Raw genomic sequence first — 17,880 nt, 5'->3', positions numbered from 1 at the left:
CGTGGGTAGAGACACCGGCTGTCAGACCGGAGCACAGCCAGCAGCGCCGCAGCACTGCCCCACGCAGATCCATCTAAGCTGCTGAAGTAAGGCGCAGCCCCATCTGTCGAAGGCGAGCCAAGGCAATGCAGCTTTTTATTCCGACCCCCCAGGCACGCCTGCCAGCCCTGCTGCTCTAGGATTGCTAGACGTGTAGCCTCAGCTTTAGTGGGGGACCGCAAGCAAGTGGCGGACCCCCGTGGGTAGAGACACCGGCTGTCAGACCGGAGCACAGCCAGCAGCGCCGCAGCACTGCCCCACGCAGATCCATCTAAGCCGCTGAAGTAAGGCGCAGCCCCATCTGTCGAAGGCGAGCCAAGGCAATGCGGCTTTTAATTCCGACCCCCCAGGCACGCCTGCCAGCCCTGCTGCTCTAGGATTGCTAGACGTGTAGCCTCAGCTTTAGTGGGGGACCGCAAGCAAGTGGCGGACCCCCGTGGGTAGAGACACCGGCTGTCAGACCGGAGCACAGCCAGCAGCGCCGCAGCACTGCCCCACACAGATCCATCTAAGCCGCTGAAGTAAGGCGCAGCCCCATCTGTCGAAGGCGAGCCAAGGCAATGCGGCTTTTTATTCCGACCCCCCAGGCACGCCTGCCAGCCCTGCTGCTCTAGGATTGCTAGACGTGTAGCCTCAGCTTTAGTGGGGGACCGCAAGCAAGTGGCGGACCCCCGTGGGTAGAGACACCGGCTGTCAGACCGGAGCACAGCCAGCAGCGCCGCAGCACTGCCCCACACAGATCCATCTAAGCCGCTGAAGTAAGGTGCAGCCCCATCTGTCGAAGGCGAGCCAAGGCAATGCGGCTGTGCAATTACCACGGGGCGCTAGACGTATCATCAAATATGACAGTACTTGCCTACCTGATGTTGGAGGCCTTTCTCCTTGTCTACTTTGACACCCGACACTGGCCGTGTAGTCGCAGCCGCCTGGACCGTCTTCGGCTGCTCCACTTCAGGTTTCCATCGAATGCTAGCCGGGTCGCTTGTTAAGGTGAGTAGTTTCTTGTCAGTGCTTCCCGAATGCGGGGGTGGAAGCGAGAATTCTCGGAGACCAGCACGCGCTTTTAGCGCTGCTTTCAGCGACGACGCCAACTGTCCCATAATGTTGGAGCCGAAGATTGCGTCGTCATCATCGTCGCTAACACATGGCCCTTCATCCTGGACATCGGTAATCCTGCCCTCTTTCCCTCTGCTGCCTTCTTCGCTGCTCTCTTCCCCGCTGCTCTCTTCCCCCATGCTGTCTTCCCCGCTGCTCTCTTCCCCGCTGCTCTCTTCCCCGCTGCTCTCTTCCCCGCTGCTGTCTTCCCCGCTGCTCTCTTCACCGCCGCTCTCTCCAGCACCTCCACCCTGAACGCCGCCCTTTTCACCGCTTCGCGCCACATCGTCGCCTTCTTCAACGCCGGTCTCTTTCCTGCTGATCTCGATTCCGCCGGTCTCTTTCCAGCTGACCTTGCTCATACGGCCCTCCTCTGTAGAGTTCAAGTGTTCAATGCCACTGCCGAGAACGTCTTCAACAGGCAGCGATGCGTCCGCGCCCGCTATTGGATATCCAGCTGCGTTAGAAGCTGGGGAGTTTACAACAACCGTCATGTTTACTCCACTCGCCCCTAATATCATGTCATGAAGCAAGGGCCGCACTAACCTCCGTCTTGATGCGATGCATCCGTTGATGTGCCTTCAATTACAGGTTCAGTATATGCCGTTTTCCCTGTGGGAAGGACGTAATCAATACCACTCGGCTCACTGACTAACATCTTAGCTGTGACCCGCACCTGCTAAGGGATCCTAAGATTCACGTTCCTGCTGCGGTTCACTTTCGATAAGCTTTGGCTGCTCTGTGTCAGGGTCTGCTATTGCGACGGCCGCCGCCGATCTCCCGCGACCTCGGCCCCGTGCAGATCCTCGGCCTCGCCCACGCTGCGAGGTGCTTGGCGTAGCAGCCTGTGGAACTGAAGTGGTAACTTGCCGCTGAGAACCGCGACGAGTTGTCACCATGTCCTATCTTTAGACACGTTTCCTCGTTCACTTAACACAATTACTCCGTACTAAGCCTCAGGATGAAAGTAAGAAGAAGTTTGCTGTTAAATCAGCTATTAATGTATGTTCGTTTGTACATCATTCGTTATCCTTAACTCACTACGTACAGATTCATAGAAGGAGACCCTATGTCAGAATCAGTATATTGAGATAAACCCATGGCACCTAGGTGAAAGAATATCGGATAGCTAACGTGCATATCGCAACTCGCATTCTTCTGCTGTGTACGATCAACAGGAAACGGAAAGTCCGAATCCAGCCCAGCTCCTCGGAACGTCGATAGCACCTCGTGTTTGCACGGGCTGACCTCGACACCACCCGTCAGGATATCATTTCGCCGCGTACCCTTCTAATGGCAGTGGGGGTGTAGCTGCAAGCGCCGTGACATCTCACTATCTACACTAGGATTTCCCCAGCTTAGCGTTCATGGGGTCGAATGTGCCAGGCAATACCCTGTCACATTACTGTCTCAAAAAGATCAGTATCAAGGTAATAAAGCGCCAACAGATTCAAATGGACCTGTCCATCACATTAGGCATGGACCGGTTCATCACAGCGTCCTCCAAGCCGTTCACCACCCCTCGCCAGGTTGATGCACAAACACGACGCGAGGCTGCAACTCACTGCGGTCTTAACCTTAAAACCCAAATCACCGCACGCATCCAGCGACCAAGGAATTCTTGCAAAAGCGTGCACTCCTATGACGGCCAGTCCACAATACCCACATGGCGTCCTGCTCTATAGCTGACACGAAGCGCAACACACCGCCTCGGATATGTACGTAAGGAACGCGTTGTTCACGCAAAACTTGAACATAGACTGCCCTGACAGTTGCCGACGAAGCTGGAGAGCAACGTGAAAACCTGCCCACGCCTCTTGCGTCCTGCCTGTGACACGTTGCAGATGGATGGGCTTTGGAGATGCCACCATGCCGCACCTTAGACAACCAACAAGCATCCTAGCTGCTCAACTCATATCACCTTCAGGCTACCAAAACATCGAGAGAAGAGAAGGAAGTCAAAATCAAGCAAAGCAAAGCAGCTGAAAATGCAATGTCCGATCAACAGCCGGCCTGACGCTTACTTCGGGACTCGTATTGTGCGTTTCGTGTTATGAGCGGCTATTGAGCTGCATTCCTCTGGGGCGCCTTCGCCCGCTGTGCCTCTAGGACTGCCGCTGTGGGCCGCAGCTCACTCCACGTATTCATGGTTGCTAAGATTTGAGTAAACGACGGGCGCTCCTTTGGGTTTGTGGCCCAGCAGCTCTGGATGAGGTTCGTTACCGCCGGATCCAGGTCGGTCGGCAGATCCATACGCCTCCCGGAAAAACCCACCACGCCAACCACCTGCAGAGGAATACGCAGAACAGACGCATTCCACAGACCTGGAAGCAGAATCTGCCTTAGGAAACCAGGAGGCACTTTTATTTTACATAAAAGACGCAGGCAAACATCAAGGATTGAGGTAGGGAATGCCGTACAAGGTGAAGGATGCAAGGCTTGTCCAAGAGTTCAAGTCTCGTGTGGAGACTATCAATTTGCGAAGCATCTGCTGTTATCGACCCCATAACCCCAGCCCGAGACACATGCTTGATGCATGCCCCCCAAGACCTTACCAAAATCACCTTCTACCCTAAGAGCCCGGCCACTCACCTGCATTGGGTTCAGCTCCTCCCATGGTTCCTTTCCAGTCACCAGTTCATAGAGGATGACGCCGAAGCTAAATACCTGAGAAAGGAAGCATGCGTGGACGCAGCAGTAGCCATGTACTTGGTCCCAAACAGGGGACAATGGGTCGGGGCGCCGCAGCTGCCCATCGAACCGTAAAGAGGCATAAGCACAGAGCCACTCGCTCCTGGGCGCAAATGCAACCATAAGCAGATGCCGCAGGTGTATTGGATACTAAACAGCCCCTAAATCTGAACAAGCAGGCCCAAGCCCGTCACTCACGTCGCTCTTCTCATCGCAAGGCTCTCCCTTGAGGGTCTCTGGGGCCATCCAGGCAGGCGATCTGCGTATAAGCAAAAGTCCAGGTCACCTGCCATACCCCTGCATGGCATCGGGATTGAGAACCGGTATTGTCGTACCGTTACCGTGGCTCACCCGTTCTGCGTCGCGGCCGTTAGGTAGGTATTGTTCTTGAACCGCGACAGGCCAAAATCGCAAACCTTGACGGTCCAGTCCTTGTCCACCAGCAGGTTAGGAGACTTCAGGTCGCGATGAACTAACACCGGCTTGCAGTTATGTAGGTACTCCATGCCTACGACGCAGCGGCAACGGCACAACGGGTTCCAAAATATAAGGCAACATCAATGCTATGATATGGCGAAGCCCACGCTTGAGTAAACGGGCTTACTCGTAAATCCTATCCGCACTCCTTGTCCTTCAAAACGTAGCTTGCCCCCATGCCTGCTCCCACACACTCTCAATGGCGCGCTCACCTTTGGCAATATCCAGCGCCATGTTGAGGCGGCGGCGCGGGTCCAGCACCACCTCCTTGTTGCGGTGTAGCATTCGAAACAAAGAGCCACGTGTCATATACTGCGTCACAATGGCCAGCTGGTTCTTCTGCGTCACAGCGCCCAGGAACAGCACAATATTGGGGTGGCGCAGCTTGCTCATAATAAGAACCTCGTCTCGGAACTCCCGGATGGTGACGGGTGAGAGGTTTTGGTCATGAAAGTGCTTGATGGCCACATTGGTGCCTCGCCATGTGCCGCGGTAGACCTCGCCGAAGGACCCCATGCCGATGCGCTGCCCGAAGGTCAAGTCCTCCGGGTTGATCTCCAGGTCGCGGTGCGAAGGCGGAAGGGGCATGGAGGCCGAGAGCGAGGGCTGCTGTCCGAGGGGCGACGGCAGCCCAGCTTCAGCGGTGGCATCCGAATCGCCGGCGCCGGACACGCGCGACCTCTCCATGCGGCGCGCCGATGGCACGGTCATCTCGTGCGCAAGGTCTAATGCACCTTGCGACCCTTGCGGCGGCTTTTGCTGTTGTTGCTGCTGTCGCATTCTGGGCGGCTGCGTCTGCGGTAATTGCGGTTGTATGCTAGGAGGTAGCGCCAGCTGCGGACTGCCAGAGGCGATTGGCGGCCGTGCAGCGATCGCACCCGGGCCCCCTGTCTGTGTAGCAAGGGCAGTGCCGGACTCAAGCAGATTCGCCGCCGCAACCGTCGAGGATCCGCCAACGGGCATCCCTATGCCTGACAGCGCCAAGGCTCCACCCGGCTGCGGCTGCGCTGCCATCCCTGCGGCGGCAGCCAAGATAGCCTGCTGATGTTGTCGTTGCTGATGATGCAAGTATGCCGCCTGAAGCATATACTGGCTCGATTGCTGAGCTGCCGTCCAGCTGCTTTCCCATGCCGGATTGAACACATGTCGCCAGCCCTGCATGCCTGGCGCTCCGGCGGGGGCGGGACCATGCATGAAGCCTGCCGCCTGAGGCATCATGGCAGCCGCTGCTGCGGCCATAGCCGCAGACGGCTGCATGTACATGTAGGGGTTGCCCTGCATCGCAGCGGCAGCGTAGTACGACATAGCCACGTGGTGGGGAAGCTGCTGGCCAAGGTGGCCGCCGACCGCCGCAGGCCCCATCATCGGCATTGACCCAAAGCCCTGCTGTATCTGAATCTGTTGCTGTTGCGCGGTACCTGGCCGGCCTCCAGAAGGGTCTGGCCTGCCGCCGCCTTGTCCCCCGAGCTGTATTCGCGATAGGTCCAGGGCCACGCCGTCCGCGCCACCACAGCCGCTGCCAACGCCGCCTGTTGTATCGGTTATGTTGGTGATGGAGACGCGGGGCGTGGTCTCCCTACTGTTGTCGCTACTGGGCGTTTCCACAATAGGTTGCGAGCTCGGGCCTGGTGCGCTTTGTCGAGCGGGCGTCGCATCTCGCGTTTCACCGCCAGGACCCAATGAGACGCGAAAGGGAGATAGGTCGGCGAAGAACGACTGTGCTCGGTCCCGTTCCCGGTCGCGCTCAAGCTCACGTTCGCGATCCCGCTCCCGACCCCTTTCCCAGTCTCGCTGTTCCCGTTCCCGCTGGTCACGCTCTCGTTCAGTCTTCTCAGCCTTGCGGTCGCTGCCACAGCCCGATGTGGCCTCCCCAACATTAAAGGGAGATAGGTCAGCGAATGGGACGCTAGGCCCGGGCGCTGAGCCCGGTGGTGTGGACTGTGCAGATGAGGCCGTTGGTGCTGTGAAGGGAGTCGACAGCGCCGGCGACGGAGCCTTGCTACCCGCGTTGCCAATACCGTCCGCGGATTTCGGTGGCGTCGCGTAATAGGCGGTGCCGCCAATGGTGGCCGCGGCGCCATTGCCGAGTCCGTACATCCTATGTGCCGAGTCATGGCTGACGCCAACATACTGTCGGACTGCACTCCCGGCTGCTGGCTGCTGCTGGTGTGCCGGCTGCTGCTGCGATGGCGCCTGAGGCTGACCCGCATGAGGGAGGCTCCCCATGCGCGGTAACGGTAGGTTTGCACCGGTCGTGCTGGTGCCTGCATTGCCTGCACCCGCCAGTACCTGCGGTGGCCGTTGTGCCGCTTGCTGCTGTTGTTGCTGCTGGGTCGGCTGCTGGACGTGGGTTATTGTCCCGGGCTGCGGGGTTGGCGGCACGGCCCCAAAGGCAGACACAAGTGACGCCGGCGGCATATGGGATGCAAAGCCCATCTGCATCGCGTGGAATGGCGACGCTAACGCCAGGGAGGACCGCGCCTGTTGCTGCGGCGGCTGCGGCAGTGCAGATTGTATCGACAGCTGTTGCTGTTGCGAGGCCAGGGCTTGCGGCCCAGACCGCTGCTGCGGCGGGATGATGGTTTTCGACGGGCTTCCCTCGCTGCTACCGTGCGGGATACGCGCGCTGAGGTGACTGCCGCTAGCGCCGGCGCTGCCCGCTGTCCCTGAGCCACCGGCGCTGCAGCCGGTGTCACTGCAGGCGGTCGCTGATAAGTCCGACGGCAGCTGAAAGTTGGCGAAGGCCGACGCGTTTGTTGCAGTCGAGTATCTGGAGGCCCCCTGTGCGACAGGCGGAACCGAGGTACTGCCCATTTGACCCAGACTCCCAGCGCTACTCGCTCGGGCCGCGTTGCTCGAACTGACGCTGTCGTCCAGCTTTGTGCCGTCCGGCGACGGCTCCGCTGGCCCCAGGATAGGAAAGCTGGATACCATCTCTAATGGTTGCAGGCCACCCGCAGTCTGCGAGCCGCTGAAGCTGCCGGGCTGCGCGGCCGGTGCGCCAGCAGCGCATCCCCCAGACGACTGGCTCAGAGGGCTCAGCCCCGGTCCACCAGTGTGCGTCCGGGAATCATCCTTAGACCGAGTAAAACTGCCGGAAAATTTCACCCAGCCATTCTGGTCGAAGGAGTTTTGGCGGCGGCCCGGGACAACCGGGGGGCCTCGTGGTCCGGGCGCGGAGGTTCCCGTGGGTGTGCCAGAGCGTTCCGGCGGCGGTACAGAGTCGTGCAGAGAGTCGGGCAGCGGCTCTGAATCCAGGCGGATAAGATCGCATCCAGCCCCCGAACCAGACGGCATGCAATCCCCACCTCGTTGTACCGTTACCGCCAAGTCCAACATAGATTTTGCTTTCCCAGGTAAGGAGCTCAACGAATGGCGGCCAGAATGTGGCGCTGCAATTTGCGCGCCACCAGCAGCAGCCGCCGCCCCATGAGGCGGAGCTGGGAAGGGCGGCACGGCCAGCGGCGCCTGACGCGAATCCCCACGGCCGCCCTGCGGCTGTGGGTTTTCCGTTTTCGGAAGATCAGTAATCGTAAACCTTACGCGGCTGCCTGCAATCGCAGGCCCGGGACCGCTGCCATGCGCGTGCGCAGGGCCTGGCACCCAGGCGCCGCTCTGGACATGCAAACCCATGCCCGGAGCCGGTAAGGAGCTGCTATACACGGCCGGTGCCGGCATCGGCACCGGCGGCACCAGCATCTGCGTCCGGGACGGTGCTCCCCGTGGACTGCTGTGAGGCACCGGAGCCGCATCTGCCGCTGCTGACACGAAAGCCGGCAGGGATGCGCCAAGGTTGTTGGTGCCACACACAGCAGATTGACCGCCGGAACCCGAGCATGCAACGCCGCTGCTGACGGGACCTAGCTGTGCACTACTGCTGCTGCTGCTAACGCCAGTAGACTTCATAGAGCCCACAGTTCCCACGGCCGGAGGCGCGCCAGTGGCGCTGCTGGCGCTGGCTGCCGAAGCCTCCACTGCCGAGGCGTTGCCAGCGGCGGCGCTGGTCGTATCATGCGCCGGGTGGTGCCAGGCGTCCAGCCCTGCGTCTTCAGAACAACACAAAAAGGCCGTGGCGGGTAGGGGGGATGTGTAGTAACTTGGCATACGAGCTTGAAAGGGCGCACCTTGCATCTAATTCAGTACGCCCAACCAGAATGTAGCCTGCTGGGAAACTGGGTCGGTTGGGTCTACCATCAATTCATCTAGCCCCATCACTAACTAGTCAGGTTGACACGATTCTGCAACCTTCCAACCCCAGCCTGCGCCGCGAGCGCCTAGCCCCAGAATCTAAAGCCGCACCGATCGAGCGCCACTTAAAACCCAAGAGCTCCGAGGCCCCAACCAATTAAACCCATCTAAGCGCCGTATCTTACGCAATCTGCGCTCCTGGACCATCGCAGCGAACTGATCTTGTGAGATGAGCTTCCCCGGGTCGAAAACCAGGTCGACAATGTGTTCACGGCCGTCCACCATGACGATCGCATTGGCTGCGCTGTCCGCACCACAAAGCGCCTGGCCGCGTATGACCTTGCAAGGCAGCTTCACCGCATCGGCAAGGACCTTGAAAAGGAGGGCGCGATGGCGCAAAGATCCCACGTCCAGTTGACACAAAAGTAACACCGCCGACCTGGAAGTACGAGGGGATGTGTTCATGACGCGCCATAGTGGTGAGTTTTCCCATGAGGGTATGGTAACGTGATGCTTGCTTGAAAAAATGATGCTGCAAAGTTCAGATCGGGTCCGATGCAGCGCCGAAAATCAGCAGCGTTCGCATGGGCCATTAGCGTGGCTCTGTTCTGCAACACGTAATTCCGCAGCGGATTGCAGTAACATATCCGGCCGAAGTACCCTGGCTTCTGCCCCCAAATCGCTCCGGAAAGTATTAGTTTAAAGTGGTGTCGCAGGGGCCTCTTGCAGGGGCAGACCAGCAGGTATTGCACATAGCTAACGCCGCTTACCGGTTCCGGCGCTTCACATTGGCGCTTGACACCTGCCAGAACCTCTCCAGGGACTCCTCGCGGTCATAAGTGCCACCGAAGCGGTCGCAGACGACATGCGCGACAACCTGAGAGGCAGGTAATGGGTCACAGGGATGTAGGATAACTCGACATGGTATGGGTGACATCACCCAGCTAACCACCAACGCACTTACCCGGATGCGGGCCATCACATCCTGCGGGTTCGCCTCGGCCATCGCTTCCGAGAGCATCTCCTCCGCTTGCAGGAGTCCTTGGTCTTGCTCATGGTGAACCAGCACCACCTGGGGGAAAGGTGGGAAAACGTTTCGAGGCTGTGTACCAGTCCCGCCATAAACTCAATTGCGTCCTGAGACAATTTAGTAAGGAGGCTTTCGTGCAGACTTACCTCACGAACATCGCCGGAGCCAGTGCGGACTTTTCGCAGGACTTCTAGAGAGGGAAACTCGTGCGGACCTTCACAGACCTCGGGGAAGTCGCCATATATTTCGTAAAAGCCATCAGTAACTACATCAGAGTAGGCCAAGCTGCGGAGGCATTAAACCAAGTACACAAATGAGACGATAGACACGTCAAGGGCCACATTGTGAGCCAGGCACTTGATCATCGAGGCATACCAACCTTCCATCTTGCCAGAACTTCTTTGGCAAAGCCTCGCCAGCGCTCCCTTTCAAGACTAGTTGGTGCGTTTGAGAACCTGAGGCCCGTGCTGCCTGCCATGCTGCTTGGTCCGCAACACTCTGAGCAAGAGCAATACTTAGAGCGTGATCCTCAGAGGGCGGATATGAAGCTGGCGTAGGTTGGTGATTGCTCAACATTACTGCTGAAGGCCTCGACAAGGGCACCGCAGGTAGAGGCGCTGCTCCTGCAACGCTCAACTCTTCAGCACTTCTGTTCGAGGACTCTTCCCGAACTGTCCGCCCGCATAAAAGCACCGTAAGCGCCCATCGCAAGGCCTGGCTCATCCGCGAGAGCCGACAAGTATTGCCAACATTGAGTCAGGATATTGGAGAGCTGCTGTTGTTCGGCCCCAGACGCAAGTAAAAGGATCGTCTGGGGCCACCCTTGCTCACTGCCAGTCTGCAGCGAGGTTAACAATTTGTGAGTCCTACCTAAATTTGCTATGCCGTTTAGCTTTTATGGCGTTAGCGATAGAGTCTGTAAACAGGCAAACTATGGGAGAAGCTGCTGTCGTGCATTGGGCCAGCTGTACCTGTCTGCGACACACTTTTTACGGAGTACACAGCTCTTTGGTAGCTTTTTAAAGCACACGGAAAGGAGAATGTACACGATGAAATGCTACAATGCGCTTATGCAGAGCGGTTAGGTATCACGGAAAAACCTGCAAGGCCGGCTCAAAACGTATTCTCTATAAACATTATTACAACAAAATACAACACTTGTCCATCGTTGCCAAGTAAGAGCTTATAGTACGTCGTGTGCCAGGTGTCCCTTTTGTCCAGCCCGACCCGGTGAGTGTCATGCCACACAGGTAGTAAGGGTTGCTGTGTGCGATGGCGTTCAGAGCCAACATGCGCTATATACAGAGCTGATTTTAGCATTTTCATGCGTACGCGCGTCCTGGCAGCCTTCCACACGCCACAGTTCAACGGCAACGGCGAAAGGACCACATTAATATTGTATTTGATATAGGCGAATACGAGAGCCATCCGGCAGCCGACACAAACGCGCATAACCTCCGAGGTACGGCTTTGGGCCCAGACTAACCGTGCGTGTCCGACTTGGTTGTTGATCCCCTTTATAATTTTGCTTACTAACCGTCCCTGTTGGAGTTGTTTGGATACAGTCGCCTACTCGCCCTCACGATGTATTCTCAGCAATCAAATCAGGTAATCGCCAAACGAATTTCAACATCAGTAAAAGTATACAGGAGTCAGGGCGTGCACCCCTACAGTGTCTCAGGCTGGGCAGCCATGCATCATGGCGCACCCCACCCTGGCACACCTAGCCCTAAAGTATCCATATTATTCCGCTAGTTCTACAGTTATCACTCGACTGTCACACCAGATTCCCTCTGCCACAAACATTCTTGAGGTACACTCGTTTCATAAACTCCTGCATAACCCATGACCCAATAGTGCCCAGTATTCAACTTTTCTCCGCCACGGCGCCTGACCCCAACCTGTAACTTACACCTTTTAACAACCCCTGGGCTACATACCGACTGTTTCACAGCAGCTCGTACCCAGCTGTCCCCGTCCCCGCGGCGGAACCACCCCCGTTCTGTGCTTGCGCCAGCACCGCGAGTGGGTCGTCGCCACGCCCCTTCTTAATGCGGTACGCCTCCATCTCCTCTGGCGTCACGTGCTCACCGGCGCCCGCCTCAAGGCTGTTATATTTCCGCTTCGACCGGTCACCCTCCATCGCCGCTCGTTCGCGCTCCTCAAGCTTGCGCATCGCAGCATCAACCTGGAAGGGATGGCAAAGCAGATAGCTTTATTGGTGTCAATTACAGCAAATTCGAGACAAGTTAACAGGACGTGTGGCGTGCAACAAAATTTGCCCCCCACCGTCGCCGCTCGCCCAGTCCCTATGGCCATAGTTGCAAACTCTCATCCACACGCTTTCCACAAAAGGAATCGTCTAGCAGCACGACGGTCTCAAAACTCAAGCCATACGGAGAAGGCAGTACATTAGACTAGCGCGGCAGCTAGGGCCGCACGTCCTATGTCAGGCACCCGAATGTCCAGGGCCAGTGGGACGACGCGCAAACACCGCCTGTAATGAGCTGAGGTATTTCGGCACACGGCCATACATAGTGGCACAAGAAACGTTCTCCATGCTGAGTCACAACCGTACCGAGCCCTGCACCTAATCCCCTTCTGTTCCTGATCTCCGGCCGCCAGCCGGTTAAGTGGGAAAATCCCAACAGCCAACCCATGCACCCCGCCGCTCTAAGCTGGTAACCTTTTCCAATTGTACCGACCACAAGACAACGACGCGGACGGAGCTACAGATGATAAGTTCGCAATTTTCCCGACCTACAAAATCCCAGTCCGCACCTTCTTTGGGTCCAGCTCCTGGACCGGCCCGTCCGTTCCCCAAACATCTGTCGTGTACTCGTAGTTATTCAGTGTTGACTCTTGACGTCGCTTCAGTTCCGCTGCCTCCCGCTCTCGTGCGGCAGCCTCCATGTTGGCCAACATGGCCTCGTCCACTTGAGCTGCTGCTTTCTCACCAGCCTGTCCATAGCGGTGACGCGCGGCCCAACGGGCGCTGGAAGGTTAGCTGGACACGGACAAGCATCAAGTACTATACCACCCTAGGCATGTTACCAGAGGCGCCAACATAAGAGCCTCTTACGTGGTTTAAGCTCTGAGTGGAGAACGGCGGAACGGCACTCATCGGACGCACCAAGCTTATATTCTTTCTTGGCATGGATCCCATGCAAGCCAGTGAGCTTTGCAATTCGTACCCGCCTATTCAACAGCGCAGGCTGCCTCGCACACACTCTAGTCTCCTCGCTTCCCATTCGCCCACCTTTCCGGTACAGTAGCTGTTCTTCACACTGGAGTGGCAGCAAGCGTAGCCCCAGGTGCCATCGCGCCACCAGGATCCCCACACACACGTGTGGTTGTTGATCAGCACGTCCTCCTCGTAACGACTCTTGGCCTTCACCTCCACACCCTTGATTACGCGGCCCGCCCTGTCGTATTCGATGTATCGTTCACTGGCCGTCAGCACCTTCACTTCCTCCGGCAGCGGCTCTGCCGCGCTGCCGTACTTCTTGACGACGTCCTCCTTGCTCTTGTTCTACGGGTCCGCAAAGCGTACAAACGGGAACGGCAATACGTAATGACGTGCAGATATGAGTACTTGCTACACAGCTCCATTCGCCACCATGACATATGACAGCAGCACACGGGCCGTGCTGAGTACCGTTTGCCATAGTACTGTTTGCATTTCTGTTGTATACTTAGCACGGACAGTCAGTCCGTCGCATATGCAAAACATGCGTTATGATGAGGCGCTCCTAGTCCAACAGCGGCGAGAGCGCATGCTGTTTCGCCGCACAACGGACACCACATCACATAACCGCTCAGCGACCGCCACTCACTACGTAGGCGAGGAGCTTGCTGTAGTAGCTGCCCGCTGGAAAGGCCTCTCAAGATGCTGGCAGAGCGCTTTAGCGCGAAATTTTAGACGTGGGTGTGACGCGGTGTGTGACGTGTACGACATCTACTACAATTGCTCGCGAGGTTTGCTGCACTACTGGATAACGACCGGTTTGTCCGTCTCCGGCCAGCTTCAAACAATCCAAGTGCGCAGCATTATCCTGATCCCCGACCGAGACTGCTGTCCCCGGCTTCACTCCTCCCCCATCGGCTGAACAAAGCCCAACAAACAGCCCAACAAACGCCACTGCAACGAGCTACGTCATCCTACGCCCACCTCAAGCTGGTCTTTCTTCTCCTTGAACTGCTTGTACAGCATCTCCGCAAGCGACGGGTTCGCTTGCATGTGAACGTCCAGCCCTTTTTCGTGCGCCGTGATAGAGTGCAGCGTGAGGCTCTGCCAGGCGGAGTACTCGCCGCCGTTGCGCACAAAGTTATCGCCGTGAAAGAGCTTCTCGCTAGCTGGCTTGTCTGGCTGCGGATCCTCGCGCATGGACCTGGCGGAAGCACAAGCCAGCGGATGGATAAGAAGGGGCTAACCGGTTAGACATGTACCTGCAAGACGCCGGGTAGCTGCGCTCAAGGCTAAACCGACTCTCGTTCTGCTCCATGTTCGCAAAAAAGCAAGTCTTCAGTCGAATTCCAGTACGTCGGGTGGTTGGTGGTTGGGTGGGTGGTTGGACAGGACAGCGTGCTGCTGTAGTGCCGCATAGTCACGGGTCGAAGATGTTGGAAATGCATGGGTAGCCGCTTTATGAAAACGCGCTGGTTACTGACGTGCCGGCAAGATAATTGGTGCTACGAAATCTTCCAACCACGTAAGCATCCTCCATGTACGCCGATACATCGCTTGCAGATGCCGTGGTTTTTGCGGCACTGACATACCTAGACTTGGGGTCATAGTACGCCGAATTGACATCCAAGTTGAGCAGGTACTTGGCAATATCCTCACGAATGCGCAGGTTGCGCACCGAGCCCGTGGAACCACCAGCGGTGGTGCGCACGCGCTTCTTCACCTCACCGAAGCCTGTTAGGTAATACGAGGGCCAAAGACGCTTCATTTTCCCGGCCAAGCTTTACCCAATAACCTGGAAGCCCCCAATCCCCATCAGCAGACAGACTGCACGCCGTCAAATTGCAGCGGCCGGGAACATGGCGCTAGTTTGCGCAATAAATGGCTATAGGTAGGCAATACAACGTAATTATAGCATGCCATGGCCGTTATTGGCTTTTGTGCAAACCACTTTTATGATAGCGATCTGGGGCAATATGGTAGGCTTTGACCTGCGTCAAAATGCCATGGCAGTACCGTCATACTCCTGGGCGCTGTTGGTCAATGTAAAAACAGTAACATTCAAACCACCTGGGGCCAATATTCCCTCACCCAAGCTAGATGGCTCGTTCCCCTCAAACAGTCATTATGGATCAGCACTGCTCCCGCCGACCCAGTGACAATGCAGCAAGACGTAGTATCCTTTCTTTGATGACACCATGCAAGCATCAATCCAGGTAGGCAACGATATTAGAGTCATATGGCCCCTGTATATGTCATATGGCCCTGGCCTCATGTAAATTTCGCATCCGGGTTTTTCTCAATATTTCCTCGGTTTTCGCTAGCAAGGGAAGCATGCTGCCCAGCATCACAAAGGGCTACCCAGCCGTACAAACCACGCCATCCCGCAATGGAGTCTCCGGCCCCGCTGCAAAGAGTCATCGCGACTCACCTGCCTCCTCCTCCTCCTTAATCTTGGTTTCATCCTCATCAATGGCACCGTCCGCCCCAGGCTCCGCGTCCCCAGCTGCTTCTACAGCCTCGCCCTTCTTGCGGATTTCGTCCAGCTGTAACGGGATATCCAAAATTGGAAGCGCTTGTATATGACCGACAATCACATAGCCTGTGATTCTATCAAAATCCACACCTGTGAATTATTTGGTTGGCCTCTCAGGACACATCAGTTTGTACGGCAGAAATGCCGTACAAATTCTTGAGGTGATGCGAGTTGCGGCTTCCCGCACAAGCTCAAGAGAACTTGCTGGGCCCTTGCTTTCAACCTCAAGTGAGGCACCTTCACATAAGCCCGCAAGGACACAATCAGCCCCCCTGGCAACTCTGGCCTGCATTACCCCCAACATCCTACTCTTGCCCTGGCCGCAAACTGAGATGAGAATTTCTAAGTATCAACCTGCGTATGTGCATACCAGAGACGGTTTGTAAAGCACGGTGCACCGCCATAACAGCCCTCAGGCCTCACTGGCATACGCCTGCCGCCGTCCATGGCGGCCCCCCGGATTTTTCGAAACCCCCCGGCATTGGTTCGGGGTTGGAACTTGCATAACGCTTTCTACGGACCTGGGCGCTGTTCCCCTTCAAGCAAGCAACACACTCATATGCCTGCGCCGATCTACGGATACCCTTACCTGCTCTTTTTTCTTTATCTCCTTGCGCAGCTCCTCCAGCTGCTCAAAGCGGTCCACTATCCGGGCGTATTCCTTAGAGTCGTAGCCGTTCCACCGGTCCCGCTTGCTCTCAAAGCCCGTCAATTTGATGTCCTCCACCTTTTCGTCCGGAGCAATGTTTTTATTGGTCCACTTTGCTCCCTTGCTACGCGGCCGTTCCAGGCAGTCCTTGGTTTTGTGCGTCATAGCTCCACAGCTGCAACATAGGATAAGGGGATTCGTGGCGGAGAGGTAAGGATGGGCAGAGTAGGGAGGCATGGCGAGGTCGGAGCATGATTTTAAGAGCGATATGCCACGTGGCCTGAAAGCTGCGTGTATAGATGGGTTCCAGCTGCGCACGACGACGTTCACCCCTGGGTTCAACGGACCACGCGCCACCGTGACCCATATACTCACTTTTCGCAAGCTCCCTTTCGAAACTTCGTTGCTTGAAAAATCTTGGCACCACGATCGTACCACTGCGTCCCATCCTTCCCCTTATCATTCCAGTTCCGCTGATGCTTCAGGGTGGGTTTGTCGGAGTTCAGGTACCACGGCGCCGTCGTCATATACTGAGGGATGTGGGGGTTAATTTCCTTGCCATTCTCGTCGACCTCGGCCGGCGCCAGACCAGCCTTACGAGCCTCCTCAAGCTCCTTCTGACGACGCCATCTGCCACCGGGCAACGACGGTGACAGGTTGTTGGTTTCGTCGCAAGTGTGAACTAACGTGTCCCAGAACTTCAACTTACTCGTCTCCTGTCTTGAAAGCCATCTTAGCCTTCTTTTACGATTCCCTGCAACCTAGTCTACAAGGACTTTGCTAAAGCTGAAAGGCTACTAAGCTCAGCAGAGGGCACCAACGTTTTCGATAATGAAAAGGAGTAATGTAACACAAAGTTACGCCGCAGGAGAAATGCGAAGAGTCTTAAGCTCAATTGCCGACTGTTCCCTCCAAAGAATATAACCGTTGGGCCTGCCGTGTAAGGAAGGATTTCGGAGAAAAAGTTGTGTTATGAAAAAGCTTTGCTAGGCAATGTCAGAAGCTGAGGAAGGAGTTGGTACGACAACAGGTGGCAACGTTGTTATTGCCATATGCGTACATTTCCTTGAAGCTTGTAGCAATAAACAATAAGCATGATTCATATAAAGCGCCTCCGTGCACTCTGGCCGCTTTAGAGGCCCATGGTTCACTTGGCAAGGAAGCTGCTGCGGGTTGGTACAGAATTGAATGTTTACACACGACCGGCTCAGGTGTTACATACTGTGCGCAGGGGTATTCAACCCAGCCGACCTAGGCATACTCGCCTAACGCTGCCAGATGAGGTTCAGGACAAGTAGGGTAAAGCCGGTCCGCGGCGTGACTCTTCCTGATGAACGCGACATTGATGGTGATGCAGGCCGATCGGAAGAGCGGCGCCAACGTGAAACAGACTGACCCATTAATCTGAAGCTGCCACAACGGCGGGAGAGCTACGACAAATGCAGATTACACAATTAGGCCATGGTTCGTAATTTGCGTATTTACGTATTAATGCCAGCGATCTTCCGCGTGGTGCGTAACATCGCTAGCGTCTTGCAAAGCACTCAGGGGCATGCCACACTTGGAGCCGCAGTTCACACACACTCATTCGTTCGCTCCACGCGCGGTGCACCACCTCGTTGGCACCTTGCCTGGGTTTCCAGCCAACACGGATTGCACCGCCCCATCATAAGGGCATAAAAACATAATCAACACGCAAAAGCTCTCATCGCCAGAATCATGAGATTGATTCATGCAACCCACACCCTCTGTTCAAGCAAACCCTCATGGGAGTATGAATGAAGAAATCATCTAGGTCATGCCGCCATAGGTAAGCATTCGTGCGGGAACGACACCAGTCTTCAGGGATATCAGATGATAGGCGGCCACCGCACGCATGCGTCAGACCTGGCCATTGCAAAGGCAATATTATCGAGAAGGCATTATTATGAAGAAACCAGGACTCCGACACCCGGACTATATATGTATCGGCAATATTAGTACATCAG

At 56.4% G+C, this 17,880-nt stretch overlaps 2 protein-coding genes across 2 annotated transcripts; both read right to left on the bottom strand.

Annotated features, from left to right (window-relative positions):
• Positions 1-1,728: 1,728 nt before the first annotated feature.
• On the bottom strand, positions 1,729-4,890 carry VOLCADRAFT_83988 (uncharacterized protein; the record flags this gene model as incomplete). Its single annotated transcript, XM_002957139.1, has 6 exons — positions 1,729-1,746; positions 1,811-3,420; positions 3,727-3,801; positions 4,024-4,084; positions 4,177-4,333; positions 4,515-4,890. 5 exons carry the CDS (start codon positions 4,888-4,890, stop codon positions 3,196-3,198), a joined length of 894 nt encoding a protein of 297 aa, XP_002957185.1. The 3' UTR covers positions 1,729-1,746; positions 1,811-3,195.
• A 6,653-nt stretch (positions 4,891-11,543) lies between these two features.
• Positions 11,544-16,518, bottom strand: VOLCADRAFT_41650 (uncharacterized protein; the record flags this gene model as incomplete). Its single annotated transcript, XM_002957138.1, has 8 exons — positions 11,544-11,708; positions 12,302-12,472; positions 12,780-13,052; positions 13,692-13,911; positions 14,300-14,441; positions 15,139-15,253; positions 15,821-16,067; positions 16,268-16,518. Coding segments are annotated over 8 exons (1,584 nt in total), but the record flags the coding sequence as incomplete, so codon positions are not given.
• Positions 16,519-17,880: the final 1,362 nt, after the last annotated feature.

This window comes from Volvox carteri, assembly GCF_000143455.1.
Source record: "Volvox carteri f. nagariensis unplaced genomic scaffold VOLCAscaffold_70, whole genome shotgun sequence".
NCBI lineage: Eukaryota > Viridiplantae > Chlorophyta > Chlorophyceae > Chlamydomonadales > Volvocaceae > Volvox > Volvox carteri.
This window is presented reverse-complemented; position numbering and strand designations above follow the sequence as displayed.